The following is a 15,045-nucleotide window of genomic DNA, read 5'->3' on the forward strand; positions in this document are numbered from 1 at the left end:
GACCTTTGGTGTGATACTTTAAAAGTCAGATATTCACTAGGCTAACACTTTATAATCTATGTTGTTTTAGGCAGATATTTTGCTCAATAAGTAGCAGGTTGTCTTTAATCTGATACTTTGAAAACCATTTTATCTTTAGACAATTACTTAAAAACTATGTCGTTTATAGTCTATTTTGTACAGTAAGTTGTATTTAACCTGATACTTTGTAGAGTGTATTGTATTTCTTGTGATGTTTTGTATAGTATTTTGATTCTAATCATCATGTTTTTTATAGTAAGGTGTTTGTAATCTGATATTTTGTACAATAAGTTGTCTTCAATCAGCTGTTTTGTAAAGTAAGTTTTATATAATCAGCTGTTTTCTAAAGTAAGTTATATTTAACCTGATTTTTTGTAAAGTAAGTTGTTTTTAATCTGATGTTATGTACAGTAAGTTGTATTTGACCAGATACTTTGTAGAGTATGTTGTCTTTGATCAGATGTTTTGTACAGTAAGTTTTTCTATAATCAGATTTTTTAGCAGTAAGTTGTCTTAAATCAGATGTTTTGTAAAGTAAATTGTCTTTAACCTGATACTTTGAAAACCATGTGATCTTCAGACTGATGATATAAAAACAAAACCATGGGGAAGATTGTGGCAGAGAAAGAAAGAACCAAATTTGGCGTGCACGTGTTGGTCGTTCTGTTTGGGATTACGTCATGGTCCATCATGAACGGCCTGTGGGTGGAGCTGCCGATCCTTGTGGCCGATCTACCCGAGGGCTGGACCCTGCCCTCCTACCTGACCATCATCTCACAGGTAAAGTCTTTGGATGTGTTGAGCATTGAATGTTTATCCCACAAAACACTGTAGTAGTTAACACCGCCTCCTCCACACCAAGCACTTCTACTTCCTCTGCTCCGAACGATATATATGTTTAAAAGAAAATATATCAGTACTTTTACCAGTGTCCACTCCTATTCCCCCCTTTGGAAAATTTAGTCTGTTTCTGCAGAGGCGTAGCGACCCTACCCGGCGCCCGGGGACAAACTTTCGATTTGCACGCCCCTTTGTAACTTTTCATTTGCACCCCCCCCCCCCTCAAACTTTCGATTTGCACCCCCCTCGAACTTTTCATTTACATCCCCCCTCAAATTTTCAATTTGGCGCCCCCCTAAGGTCGGCGCCAGGGGACATATGTCCCCCCGCCCCCCCCCCCTCGCTACGCCTCTGCGTTTCTGTAGACTTACTGTCTTTAAATCACAATGCAAAGTTATATTTTTAACTATTGTGGGGTTGGCGTGTTTAGAGGCGTTAACTCTATGGTTGCTAAACCGAAAAGTCCCGAGTTCTGTTGATTTGTAGTTGTAGTTGTTCTTTTATGGGCAAAAGTTCTGGAAGCAATTCCAAATGGGAAAGCAGGCTGAAATCAAAATTGATATGGAAATACTTAATTGTGTTAACAATTAAGAACGAAGAAGTACCTTATACCATTAATATCATAATCCCATCCTTTGTTTCATAAAATGGTGTGGACGACTTTTAAGAACAACCGTTTCGATATCCAGCAAATAATTTGAGATATTCTGCACTTGTAAAACTCTTAGATCTAGTTGGGTTTTTAAAACTGAGTTAGTTATTTGATTCTACTAGTTTAGCCATCTCCAACGATTATAAATATTGCTTTGAAATTCACATTTGTAAATAACTTTAAACCACGAATAATTGTTACCAGTGCTTTTTTGTGACGGTTCGCACCGGTACGGCTTACCGTCACCTTTTTTAATATAGGGGAAAAATTATTACTTTTCTTGTATTTTAACGTTTATTATTTATTTATTTTATTATTAATTTGTTTAAATTGTTTTTTTTAATTGCGTGCAATAAGAATTAAAATCGAGGTGCAAACTGGTAGTAAAAAGTTTAAAAATCACCGATTGTTACATTTTTTAACCTACCAGTGCGGCAACCTTGGCCCGATCCTGTTCAGTCTGCTGGTGTACCTGGTGCCACACCGGAAGTTCGAGACGCCCACGTCACTTCTGGTCAACCTGGCACTGACTCTGTGTGCGGCACTCTACGCCCTCTTCTGGAACCGGACAGCCGTTGTTGCCGGCAGTGACCACAGGTGATGTTTCTTATACACGACTCTGGGGTGTGTAACTTAGTTATTACCCCAGCCATTACACATCGTCATTATCCCCGGATAAATTATCCCCTGTTATTATATTGCTCCCTAGTCTAGTAGACCATCGGAAGATTGCGCATAGAAAAATCCAAGCACAAAGCCAGAACACTATGTTGAGAAGAGCCAGATGTTGTCCATGTATAAGTTCCCATCTCTCCACAAAAATTATAGACCCAAGGAAGAGGGCTTTACCTGTACAGCTTTGAACCAGCAGTGTCGCAGGAGTTTGATTTCGGAGTTTTCTCACCTTCATGGATTGCTGCCCCCAGTTGACGAGCCTCATCTGCCCCAGCCCTTGTAATTACCCCATTAGTAATGGGCCCGGGGTGTAATGTCCTACAATAGATTTCTAACGCAAATAATGTACAGGTAATTACAACAAATTAAGTGGTTAGTGATAGTGGCGATGCGGTTACAACTGATGAGGGAGTTTACATGTGTGCTTTTGGAACGGTGGGTTTAAACACAGCGTTTGACTAGCTTAGGAACAATGCTTTAGCCTCTCATAATGTCATCAGTGTCTTCAAACTTCGCAGAATGTCAACTTTGTATTTAACTTCCAATTATGCCATGCATCATCAAACTTCATTATGTCTCATGTGTTAAAAAAATTCCTATATTATAATGTGTAATCAATTTTCAAATAATATCATCAGAGTTGTCAATTTTATAATATCATATGTTCCATCTAACATTCCTAAATGTCATCTATGTTATCTAACTTCCCATGATGTTATCATTTATCTTATGTCAACTATGTCATCTAACATCCCTAAATGTCATCTATGTTATTTAATTTCCCATCATATCATCTGTCATCATTTACCTTATGTCATCTAACATCCTTAATGTCATGTTCCATCTAACATCCCACAATGTCATATGCCATCATTTATCTTATGTCATCTAACATCCCTAAATGTCATATACCTTATGCCATCTAACATCCCTAAATGTCATATGCAATCTAACATCCCATAATGTCATGTGTCATCTCACATCCATAAATGCCATCTAACATCCCTAAATGTCATATGCCATATAACATCCCATCTATCACCAGCGTGGCACTGTTAAGCCTGACCCTATGCCAGGCCATATTTGCCGCCACTACCTCCATGTGCTACCTGGCTTTTATGGCTCACCTCAAGGCCTACTACATGGGCAGCATCTTCATCGGCATGAGCCTCAGTGGCCTGATTCCAGCCCTGGCGGCCGTCGGTCAGGGATCTGGTGACGTCAGGTAAGTTCTGGAACAGTTAGTGTGACGTTTTGAGATGGGGTATCTTTCTTATTATTCGTTCTTAATTCTAGGGTTGAAAGGGATTTCTTCTAATAAAGTATTTCGTGTCAACTTGTTATGCGCCATATAATATAAGTCGTTGACTCTGATTTCAGCCTGCTTTTATTTAAGTTCTGGAACAGTTAGTGTGACGTTTTTCAAATGGGGTATCTTTTTTATTCTTCGTTTGTAATTCTAGTGTTGGAAGGGATTCCCTCCAAAACAATTAAGTATTACGTGTCAACAGGTTATGTGCCATATAGGCCGTTGACTCCATTTTCAGCTTGCTTTTACTTTTTTGGATTTGCTTCCATAGCCTTTGTCCAACCTAGATCAAACAGCATAATATATATGAATGGCGCAGTATTTTCGTTTAAGCATAGCCCTTCTTACGGCTCGAGTGGTTTGGGGGTTAAGATAAAATAAAACTCAGTAATCAGAACCTGAATCTTTTTACAGTAAGCGTAGGTCTATAAACTGAATCTATTTACAGTAAGCGTAGGTCTATAAACTGAATCTATTTACAGTAAACGTAGGTTTATAAACTGAATCTATTTAATGTAAGCGTAGGTCTATAAACTGAATCTATTTACAGTAAGCGTAGGTCTATAAACTGAATCTATTTACAGTAAGCGTAGGTCTATAAACTGAATCTATTTACAGTAAGCGTAGGTCTATAAACAGAATCTATTTACAGTAAGCGTAGGTCTATAAACTGAATCTATTTACAGTAAGCGTAGGTCTATAAACTGAATCTATTTACAGAAAGCGTAGGTCTATAAACTGAATCTATTTACAGTAAGTCTAGGTCTATAATCTGAATCTATTTACAGTAAGCCTAGGTCTATAAACTGAATCTATTTACAGTAAGCGTAGGTCTATAAACTGAATCTATTTACAGTAAGCGTAGGTCTATAAACAGAATCTATTTACAGTAAGCGTAGGTCTATAAACTGAATCTATTTACAGTAAGCCTAGGTCTATAAACTGAATCTATTTACAGTAAGCCTAAGTCTATAAACTGAATCTATTTACAGTAAGAGTAGGTCTATAAACTGAATCTATTTACAGTAAGCGTAGGTCTATAAACTGAATCTATTTACAGTAAGCCTAAGTCTATAAACTGAATCTATTTACAGTAAGAGTAGGTCTATAAACTGAATCTATTTACAGTATGCGTAGGTCTATAAACTGAATCTATTTACAGTAAGCATAGGTCTATAAACTGAATCTATTTACAGTAAGCTTAGGTCTATAAACTGAATCTATTTACAGTAAGTGTAGGTATATAAACTAAATCTATTTACAGTAAGCCTAGGTATATAAACTGAACCTATTTACAGTAAGCCTAGGTATATAAACTGAATCTATTTACACTAAACACATATCTAAAATATTTACACCTCAGATACGAGCTATATATATTCTAACGCTGTATGACAGTCACATGACATATATTATGGGGTAAAGTTAGCTTTAACATCGTTCTTTTATTGCAGATGTGTAGACAACTATTCCACAACAGCAAGGCCTGTAGACATTGCTGAAGCTTTTGCAGGTACATTTATGGTACATACTAATAGATACTAATTTATTATTATTGTCAGATTAGTAGCTCCTATTGTGTAGTAATAGATAGACCTACACTAATGCAAATTTAAGTTATCCCAGTCTGATCATGTTAATTGTAGTTATTAACTTATGTGAAAATTGATAAATACACATACATTTACAATGAAAACAAACAAAATTCTGAGATAATTTTGTAGCCATTGAGTCAGCGTGGCAAGGCAGTAGAGAGCAAGATTGCTTACCCGAAAGTCTCGAGTTGGAATCCCGGGCTGGAGTCTGTGGGACGTCTATTCGGTGAAATATCCGAAACTTAATTAGGGAAATTTAATGCGGTTCACTGTAGTAATTAAATACGGCTCGGTATAGTAATTAAATACGGCTCGGTATAGTAATTAAATACGGCTCGGTATAGTAATTGAATACGGCTCGGCGTAGTAATTAAATACGGCTCGGTATAGTAATTGAATACGGCTCGGCGTAGTAATTAAATACGGCTCGGTATAGTAATTAAATACGGCTCACGGTAGTAATTAAATACGGCTCGGTGTAGGTATTAAATACGTCTCGGTATAGTAATTAAATGCGGCTCGGTGTAGTAATTAAATGCGGCTCACTGTAGTAATTAAATACGGCTCGGTGTAGTAATTAAATACGGCTCGGCGTAGTAATTAAATATGGCTCACGGTAAGAATTAAATACGGCTCACGGTAAGAATTAAATACGGCTTGCCGTAGTAATTAAATACGGCTCGGCGTAGTAATTAAATACGGCTCACTGTAGTAATTAAATACAGCTCACTGTAGTAATTAAATACGGCTCACGGTAATAATTAAATACGGCTCGGTGTAGTAATTAAATACAGCATACGGTAGTAATTAAATGTGACTCACGGAAGTAATTAAATGCGGCTTGCCGTAGTAATTAAATACAGCTCCGTATAGTAATTAAATACGGCTCGGTGTAGTACTAACCACAATGTCCCATGACATACCAAAGTTACGGAAATGTGTTTTACTGAAACAGGAAAACCTTTTCGTTTTCCCTTTCGACAACCAACCCCTGCTATCTATATTTACTTTTACCTTACTCTAAGTAGCCCTTCTCGCGTTTTGTTACAGATACAACTCTTGCTGATGTCCTTAACGGCACGGGGTATGGTTCTGTTGAACACAACACAACACTGTCCAGCTTGCTAGCGGTCAACGAAGAGCCAGCGTTCACAGTCCAGGCTTTCTTCCTGATGCTGGCGGGTATGGGGTTGGTGTCGCTGCTGGCATTCGGGCTGCTCGTCTACCATCCCTACTGCTTGACCGAACACGTGGACACGGACAAGGAGGAGAACTGTCAGCTCATGAAATCTAAAACGTGAGACGGTTGTGGCTTTAATATGATAGTGGCAGAGGCGTGGTTGTGTCTTTAATATGGTAGTGGCAGAGGCGTAGCGAAGGGGTGGGTGGTGGGTACATATGTCCCGGGGCGCCAAAATGGGTTAGAAAAAATAATTAAAAGCTCATTTTAGCTGCAGTTTTGAATTATAAACATTAAAAAATATATTGGGGGGGGGGGGGCGCCAAATTGAAAGTTTGTCTCAGGGAGGGGTAGCTACGCCGCTGGAAAGTGGATTTCCAAGAAAAGAAGCTTTAAAATTCATTGTTTTGCTAAAAATTTAGGCATTCTCTAAATTTCTCTTGAAATAACAATTTACGCGAGGTTGAAGGATAAGATGGAAATAGGAAATTGAACAGTTTTAATTAAAATCTGTATATCAGAATTCTGATAAATTTACCAATTTTAAGTATTTAAGCATATTTACTTACGTTACTGCTAAATAAACAATACTTGCATTACTATTCAGCGCCCTAACAAGACGAAGGTAGAAGTACATACTGTTAATTAAGCCACATAAGTAATAATTTGGTTTAGGCGTTTTAGCTTACAGTTTGAGATTATTCAAATGATAATTAGATTTGAAAGCAGCTATATTAAAATACTAAATGGTACAACGCTGTATACATTAGCGCTATATTCATTTAATGTCTTTCTTTTGATTATCTATTTTATTTGATTGTTTTAGTCTCTTGATTTATTTAACTTAATTCTATTCTTAAAAAAAACGAATAAGGCTTCATCTTTAAATGTTGCATCTGTTTAATTAGGTAGTGCTACGTGATTTTTCATGTCTTTCTTTCGATCATTTACATTCTTTGACAGTTTTAGTCTCTTGATTTCCTTAACTTAATTCTCTTCCCCAAAATCCAATTAGGCTTCAAATGTTGCATCTGTTCAATTAGGTAGTGCTACATGATTTTTCATGTCTTTCTGTTGTTTATCTGCGTTTTAGTCACTTGATTTCCTGAACTTATTTTTGTTTCTTAAAAAAATGACTCCGTCTCTTTCTATCATCCGTAGTGCAAAACACAACGAAAGCAAACACGAATCAATGTCTTCTGCGAGATTCGTTGATGTCCTTGTTGAAAACCAGATCTCTAAAACATCTACCATAGACACCCACAATTATACGGACTCATACTTAGTTCAAGGTAGCCATGCAGATGGAAACGGTCAAGGAGATAATAGCCATTTAAAAAACAATCGAAATGTATTATTTCAATTAAAAAATTTCATTGATGAAAGTAGTATAAATAGCGAACATTTGAATATGCATGAGCTGTCTAGCAAAAGCATGACAGAAGGCAGTTCAATGAGTGCTAGCCTAAACACGGATCAAACAAAACACACTGCTAAACAAATGGGGGGTGTTGGAGACAATGATGAAACTGGTGTTTGTGTAACATCGTTAAACTTGGGGCCAGCAACTTCAGTTCACGTGGAGCCGTCAACTTCAGAAAGCGCAGAGCCAACACGTTCAAATAGCTCGGAGCCAACAAGAACAAGAGACAACTTAGAGCCAACAACAGAATACACATTGGAGCAGCCCACAACAAAAGACTTGGAGCCAACAACAAAATACACATTGGAGCCAATATCAAAATACAACTTGGAGCCAACAACAACAAGAGACAACTTGGAGCCAACATCAAACTTGGAGCCAACATCAAACTTGGAGCCAACATCAAAATACATCATGGAGCCAACAACAAAATACACTATGGAGCCAACAAGATCTCCGAGTGTAGAGCCAGCTGAAGACGACTCGGATCAAAACGGGAAACTCTCCATGCACGAGTCCTGGTACCTACTTGCCCTGCTAGCCTGGATCAACGTCCTACAGACAAGCTTTGCTTTGGCCATCCAGGTCTATTCAAGTCTCCCTTACGGTCTATTGTTTTATAATGGCGCTACTAAGGTAAGATATTCTAGTTACACTCAAATCACCACAATATCATCCCTATGTCTATGGCCATTCTGGTCTATTCAAGTCTCCCATACGGTCTATTGTTTTATAACGGCGCTACTAAGGTAAGATATTCTAGTTACACTCAAATCACCACAATATCATCCCTATGTCTATGGCCATTCTGGTCTATTCAAGTCTTCCATACGGTCTATTTTATAACGGCGCTACTAAGGTAAGATATTCTAGTTACACTCAAATCACCACGATAGCATCAGTATGCCCCCACCCCGTCTTAATTTATTTATTGCGGTAAATCGGGTAAGAACAGGCATTCATTAGACATTAGTTTTTATAAAAGGCTTGATATGCGTAATGGAATATTGCTTTGCGTTGTGCATTGAAGCCAACAAACCATATTCCAACAAGAAACTGGGTGGTCTAGTTACTTCTAAATTGCTTAAGCTAGTACACCATGCATAGTTAAACCTTTAACATAAAAACTTCTTTTTTTCCCCGTATGTTAAAGGTTTATTATAATGTCTAAACGTAAACAAACTTCAGATAATGAATGCGTCAGTTTTCATGTAAAATGTAAACATTATTAACACATAACATTTGTCTAAGTTCTTGTAAACAACCAGAGCTCTTAAAATGCCTCTAAAGACACCCAAAAATATCAAAACTCATAAGAATCGTCCCTGATAATGTGAAAATGTGCAATGGGTCTATGTTATATTTTAATTGTTAAGTTGATTTAGGCTGAGCCAGTGGCGTAGCTACCGTAAAGCTAGCGTAAGCAAGGCAGAGGGACCCAAGGCAAATAGGGGCCCTTTTTCGAAAGTTTGAGGGGGAGGGGTGCAAATCGAAATTCTGAGGGGGGGGGTGCAAATCAAAAGTTTGAGGGGGGGGGGGGTGCGAATCGAAAGTCTGAGGGGTGGGGTGCAAATCGAAAGTTTGTCCCCGGTCGCCGGGAAAGGTCACTACGCCTCTGAGGGGCCCACTAACACTTTTTGCATAGGGGCCCAAAAATCCTAGCTACGCCACTGGACTGAGCTTCAGATTATGAAAATGGTGGAAGGGGAGTTCAATGTCTTACATCTGATTGAAGTTACTTATCAATGCTACCTTCTCACCTACACACTACACACATTAATAAAACTCTTCACACATCGCCTCAATTCCAGGCAGAGAACATCGTTGACCCCATTGCCTGTTTCTTGACCATGTGGATAAGGGTCAAGTCCCTTCGCGTCATTTCCTGCTTGACGTTGCTAGGGACGTTGTTTACAGGTTACATCATCACAGTGGCGTCGATGAGCCCCAACCCTTTTCTGGTTCATGAGACTATTGGTGGCATTCTTGTGGTGAGTTGAAAGTTGAAGTTCTAGCTATTTGTGGGATTCTTGTGGTGAGTTGATAGTTGAAGTTCTAGCTATTTGTGGGATTCTTGTGGTGAGTTGATAGTTGAAGATTTAGCTAAAGGTGGGATTCTCGTGGTGAGTTAATAGTTGAAGTTTTAGCCAAAGGTGGGATTCTAGTGGTGGGTTGTTAGATAAAGTTCTAGCTATTGGTGGGATTTTATGGGTGAGTTATAGTTAATTAAAAGTTCTTGCTATTGGTGGGAGTATTGTGGTTAGTTGATAGTTGAAGTTCTAAGTGGGATTATAGTGGTAAGTTGTTAGTTGAAGTTCTAAGTTGGATTATAGTGGTAAGTTGTTAGTTAAAGTTCTAAGTGGGATTCTAGAGGTTAGTTGATAGTTGAAGATCTAGCTTTTGGTGGGATTCTAGTGGTTAGTTGATAGTTGAAAATCTAGCTATCAGTGGTATTCTAATGGTGAGTTATAGTTAATTAAAAGTTCTAGATATTAGTGGGATTCTAGGGGTGAGTTGATAAAGTTCTAGCTATTGGTGGGATTCTGGTGGTGAGTTGATGAAATTCTAGCTGTTGGTGGGATTCTGGTGGTGAATTGATAATTGTTTAAAAGTTCTAGCTATTGGTGGGATTCTCATGTGGAGTTGATACTTTAAAGTTCTAGCTATCAGTGGAATTCTAGTGGTGAGTTGCTCAAGTCAAAGAAAAAGACGAAATCTACTTCTTAAGCCGGATGGACTGTTTACTCTAAGCGCTTTATTTCCCATCAATATTTCCAAATTTCAGATCGCAGCCTGGGTCATGAGTACCATTTTTAACGTCTTCACCAAAGTTTCCATCGCCAGTGTCATGCGCAGTCAGGGCAGGACCTCACTAATCTGGACAGGCGGAAGTACCCAGGTCGGCGCGCTGATTGGTGCAATACTTGCTTATGTTTTGATCAACGAGCTGCACATTTTTAAAGACAGTCCTTGGTGCTGATTGGTCAGCCTTTGGTGCTGATTGGTCAGTTCTTGGTGGTGATTGGTCAGTCCTTGGTGGTGAATGGTCAGTCCTTGGTGCTGATTGGTCAACCCTTGGCGCTGATTAGCCATTTCTTGGTGGTGATTGGTCAGTCCTTGGTGCTGATTGGTCAGTCCTTGGTGCTGATTAGTCAACCCTGGGTGCTGATTGGTCAGTCCTTGGTGCTGATTGGTCAGTCCTTGGTGCTGATTAGTCAGCCCTTGGTGCTGATTGGTCAGCACAATTCATGTTACTATTTTAACATATTTATCATTACAATACAGTTATGTATTACTAAAGGTACATCAATCTAGATACATCATCGTTTTTTCCTACAAATAGACTACTTAAATAGTAGTTTCTAAGATACAGAAATAACATTTAAATAAACATTCCAAATAAAGATTGTTTTTATATAAACCAACTCTACTTGTGTTTTATTTCTAAGTTGTCTAATTTTTATTTAAAATTTAAACAATCCGGGACGCAAAACAGACTGGTTGGAGAAAAGAAATTAAGTAAAATGTACATGTGTTTTATAGATTTTCTTACGGTTAAAACTCGTGACATGTAAAGTGATCAGAATTGTGTGTGTGTGAGAGCGTGTGCGTGTGTGTGTGTGTTTTTGTGTGTGTGTGTGTGTATGTGTACGTGTGTGTATACGCGAAGCACGACAGTTGATTCACAAACACAGCACGTAGATTGACTTATTACGTGATAGAGTAATACACAAGTTATTGTGTCAGACACATATATTTAAACCTAATATCATACGTTTGGTTGACATTTTATATACTAAAAAGTGTTAATATATGTGTGATTGTATTTGTCCATTATTTCATTATTCTATTAGTGGTTATCCATAAATGACGTCACGTTTTTTTGAACGATTTTTACCTCCCCCTCCCCTCCGTCACACGCCGTCACAAAAATCCTTACCCCCCCCTTCCTAAAATGACGTCATACCTCAGCCTACACCCCCCCCCCTCAAAATTGCTGTTGAATTTTTCTTAAAACATCGATATTTTTCCAAAATCTTGTCAGAACTGTCAACATAGAGCATTTCGATCAATTCTAATTACAATTTATTAAAACCGTTTTCTAAAACGCGAAATAACGTCTAAAACTCGTTTTCTAACATTGCTTTTTACAATGCAAAAGTGTAACGTCGCACCATCTGAACCTCCCCCCTCCCCCTCATCACACACCGTCACAAAATTACGGACCACCCTTCCCCCCTACGAGTGTGACGTCATTTATGGACGACCCCTACAATAGGGCAGAGGGTAGCAGTTTCTGGTGCTAGGGCATCGACTTCAAGTCCTGTATTTAAATATTCACGCGATAATGATCTATTTACGGTACAATGAAATCTACCAGTAAGAAAAAAAAAATGACCCGATTCAATGCAATAAATCTGAACTATGCAGGGGAAGTAACTTTGAATATATCACTGATACAAAATATTATCACAGTCATTTCCCCTTGAACTATCTGCCGTTCCTCGTGTGTTAGTGAAAGTCCAGGAACAATAACTTTTAAAGTAAATCTCATAAGATTTAATTAGTAGTTTCCCCTCGTATGTGTATAGTAATTTATATGCCAGGTTTCTTTTTAGTTAAATTATATTTTGGCACAAGTAATATAATGAGGTGGCTTCTTCTTTACTTTCTCGTATATACGAAGTATAGAGAAAGTCTTGTAATCGTGCAAAAAAAAAAAATCGAGATTTTTACAAATCTCGACGTTTTACACCTCACTGATACGGAAAAACATAATTTTACCATCTTGTTCGTATGTCTGTGTGTGTGTGTCTGTCTGCCTGTGTACTTGAGTACCGTTACAGCTAGGTTGATGGAATTTCATATGTAAGTATTTTATCAAAATCGTAGATCCGTATCAACTTTTGAGCGATTTCCGATAACCGGAAGTGGTACTTTTTCTACTTTGAATTTTTAAAAAGCCTATTACTTGAGTACTATTTCAGATAGATAAATGAAACTTCACATGTAAGTAAAAGATCTAATTTTCTACCTTCTGTTAAATTTTGAGTAACTTCCGTTGACCGGAAGTACTAATTTACGCTATTTCCGTTTTCTCAAATAACGCATGTAAATTTATAAAGTACTAATAATATTGCGCACTATTATGTACATTTCATTTGGAGTTCACTTGGTGTGCAATTCTTTTTTCTATGAGATTTTAATCTATTTTAAAAGCTTTAAGTATTTAAAATGGAGTTCCCATCCCCTGTTGTTTTATATAAGAATATTCGAGAATGTTTAGGGGAGATCACTTATTTTTAACAATGCAATGCCGGCGATTTCTAATTTATTATTTGCTTTAAGCAAAGTTCAAAGATGTTTAGTTATGTAGACTCCTGTTTTAAAACAACCGATCAAAGATGTTTAGTTATGTTGACTCCTGTTTTAAAACAAAGATCAAAGATGTTTAGTTATGTAGACTCCTGTTTTAAAACAAAGATCAAAGATGTTTAGTTATGTTGACTCCTGTTTTAAAACAAAGATCAAAGATGTTTAGTTATGTAGACTCCTGTTTTAAAACAACCGATCAAAGATGTTTAGTTATGTTGACTCCTGTTTTAAAACAAAGATCAAAGATGTTTAGTTATGTAGACTCCTGTTTTAAAACAAAGATGAAAGATGTTTAGTTATGTAGACTCCTGTTTTAAAACAACCGATCAAAGATGTTTAGTTATGTTGACGCCTGTTTTAAAACAAAGATCAAAGATGTTTAGTTATGTTTGTATATAACGTCTATCTAGAAATCCATTAGATGGGAGGTGAAGGAAACGAATGAGCTGGGTGGAGTCAGGGACTGACAAGGATTTGAACTCGAGACTTTCAGGTTAGACGCCTGCACTACCGCCTAGGCCACGTCGTCTCCATTTTAAAAACCTCAATTTTTTTCTCCCATAAAGGGTGTAGCCTTCAAATTATTTTTTAACTAACGCCTAGGCCACGCCGTCTCCATTTTAAAAACCTCAATTTTTTTCTCCCATAAAGAGTGTAGCCTTCAAATTATTTTTTAACTGATAGACATTTGTAATAGTAATAAATAAAACACACAACACACAACACACACACACACACATTCGCACTCACACACACACATCCTCACACACTTAAATTAAATATTTTAAAAACGTTTCACATATGTGTACAAGAACTTCAACAGTATATAAAATAATATTATTCGTCCGTTCACAAATACTGTCAATACAATTTTTTTAGTTAGTTCTAATACACTTTGATATGTTTAAACGTAGGCCTACTTGCTTATGTAAAAAAGGCTATCTTTGATTAGCGTTTTGCTGTTAAAAAAAGGCTATCTTTGATTAGCGTTTTGCTGTTATAAGTTAAAATAACTCAAAAAGCTCAATTTCTTGAAACTGTTTTTCTAAGCGAAGGTTTTAATTAAAACAATGTATTTTTATCAGTAGGCCTACATCATGTTGAAAAACCTAAAAATATTTGTCAGTTTAGAAACTTATGATAGAAAATGAAATTCTAAAAACTTAATTTTTCTTGTGAAAATATTTTATTAAAGAAAGTTACATTTAGCAGGTAGCGAACGGCAGCTAGGGGTTTTAGTCTGTGCATCCGTGTCAGCCAGCGTCCCCTGGTTGATGCTTGGATGCCGGTCCGAAGAGCCTGGTATGTCGGACTCCCAAAACCCCCATATTGGGACCAGGAGATCTGCCCGCATTGGACAGGTGAATCTCCGTTATCGTCCCAAATAGCGAGGTGGTGGAGAGATGCATGACTGCTAGGAATTAAAAAGGGTCTGTTCGCGATCCTAACCAGACGGTTTAACTTAAAGCTGCGGCCCTCACACGGCTTCGGACGAACTCTGCCAGTCGGACCAAATCCTCGGGGGGTGGCTGGGGGGCCGTCCCACAGAGGAAGCGGGATGGCTGGTGGAGTGAACAGCAGCTAGAGGATTTTCGCTCTGGTCGGTGGAACTGTTGTGTGCGTCCAGGTTCCAGCTTTTTCCGAAGAGCCTGACACGTCGGTCTCCCAAGTCCCCCACAGAACAGCGTGGGGGAGGAGAGGTGCAAGACAGTCGGGAACAAAAAGAGTCAGATATCGCTTTTGACTTGAAGCGGCGGCCTGACGAGGTTTCGGAATAATGTCGCTGGTCCGACCAAACCCACGTTAAGTGGATGCGGGACGGCCGGGGGCAGATAACAGCCGCTAGAGGTTTTTCGATCTGACGAGATGCCCCCCACGATCAAGCCGGGTACCAGGCGGTGGGACGACGTCCTGCGTCTGGTGGGAGGGGAAGAAAAGCCTGGTGAGAAAACCGCGGTTTTAGCGACCAATGTG

At 38.3% G+C, this 15,045-nt stretch overlaps 1 protein-coding gene across 1 annotated transcript; it reads left to right on the top strand.

The window, feature by feature from the left end:
* Positions 1-624: 624 nt before the first annotated feature.
* LOC131931227 (solute carrier family 52, riboflavin transporter, member 3-like) lies at positions 625-2,471 on the top strand. Its single transcript, XM_059287955.1, has 3 exons — positions 625-801; positions 1,944-2,110; positions 2,342-2,471. The coding sequence occupies exons 1-3, from the start codon at positions 625-627 to the stop codon at positions 2,469-2,471; spliced, it is 474 nt and encodes a 157-aa protein (XP_059143938.1).
* The last annotated feature ends 12,574 nt before the right edge of the window (positions 2,472-15,045 follow it).

Source organism: Physella acuta, unplaced genomic scaffold (assembly GCF_028476545.2).
Source record: "Physella acuta isolate Inbredline_101_S28 unplaced genomic scaffold, ASM2847654v3 ptg001920l, whole genome shotgun sequence".
Taxonomy (NCBI): Eukaryota; Metazoa; Mollusca; class Gastropoda; family Physidae; genus Physella; species Physella acuta.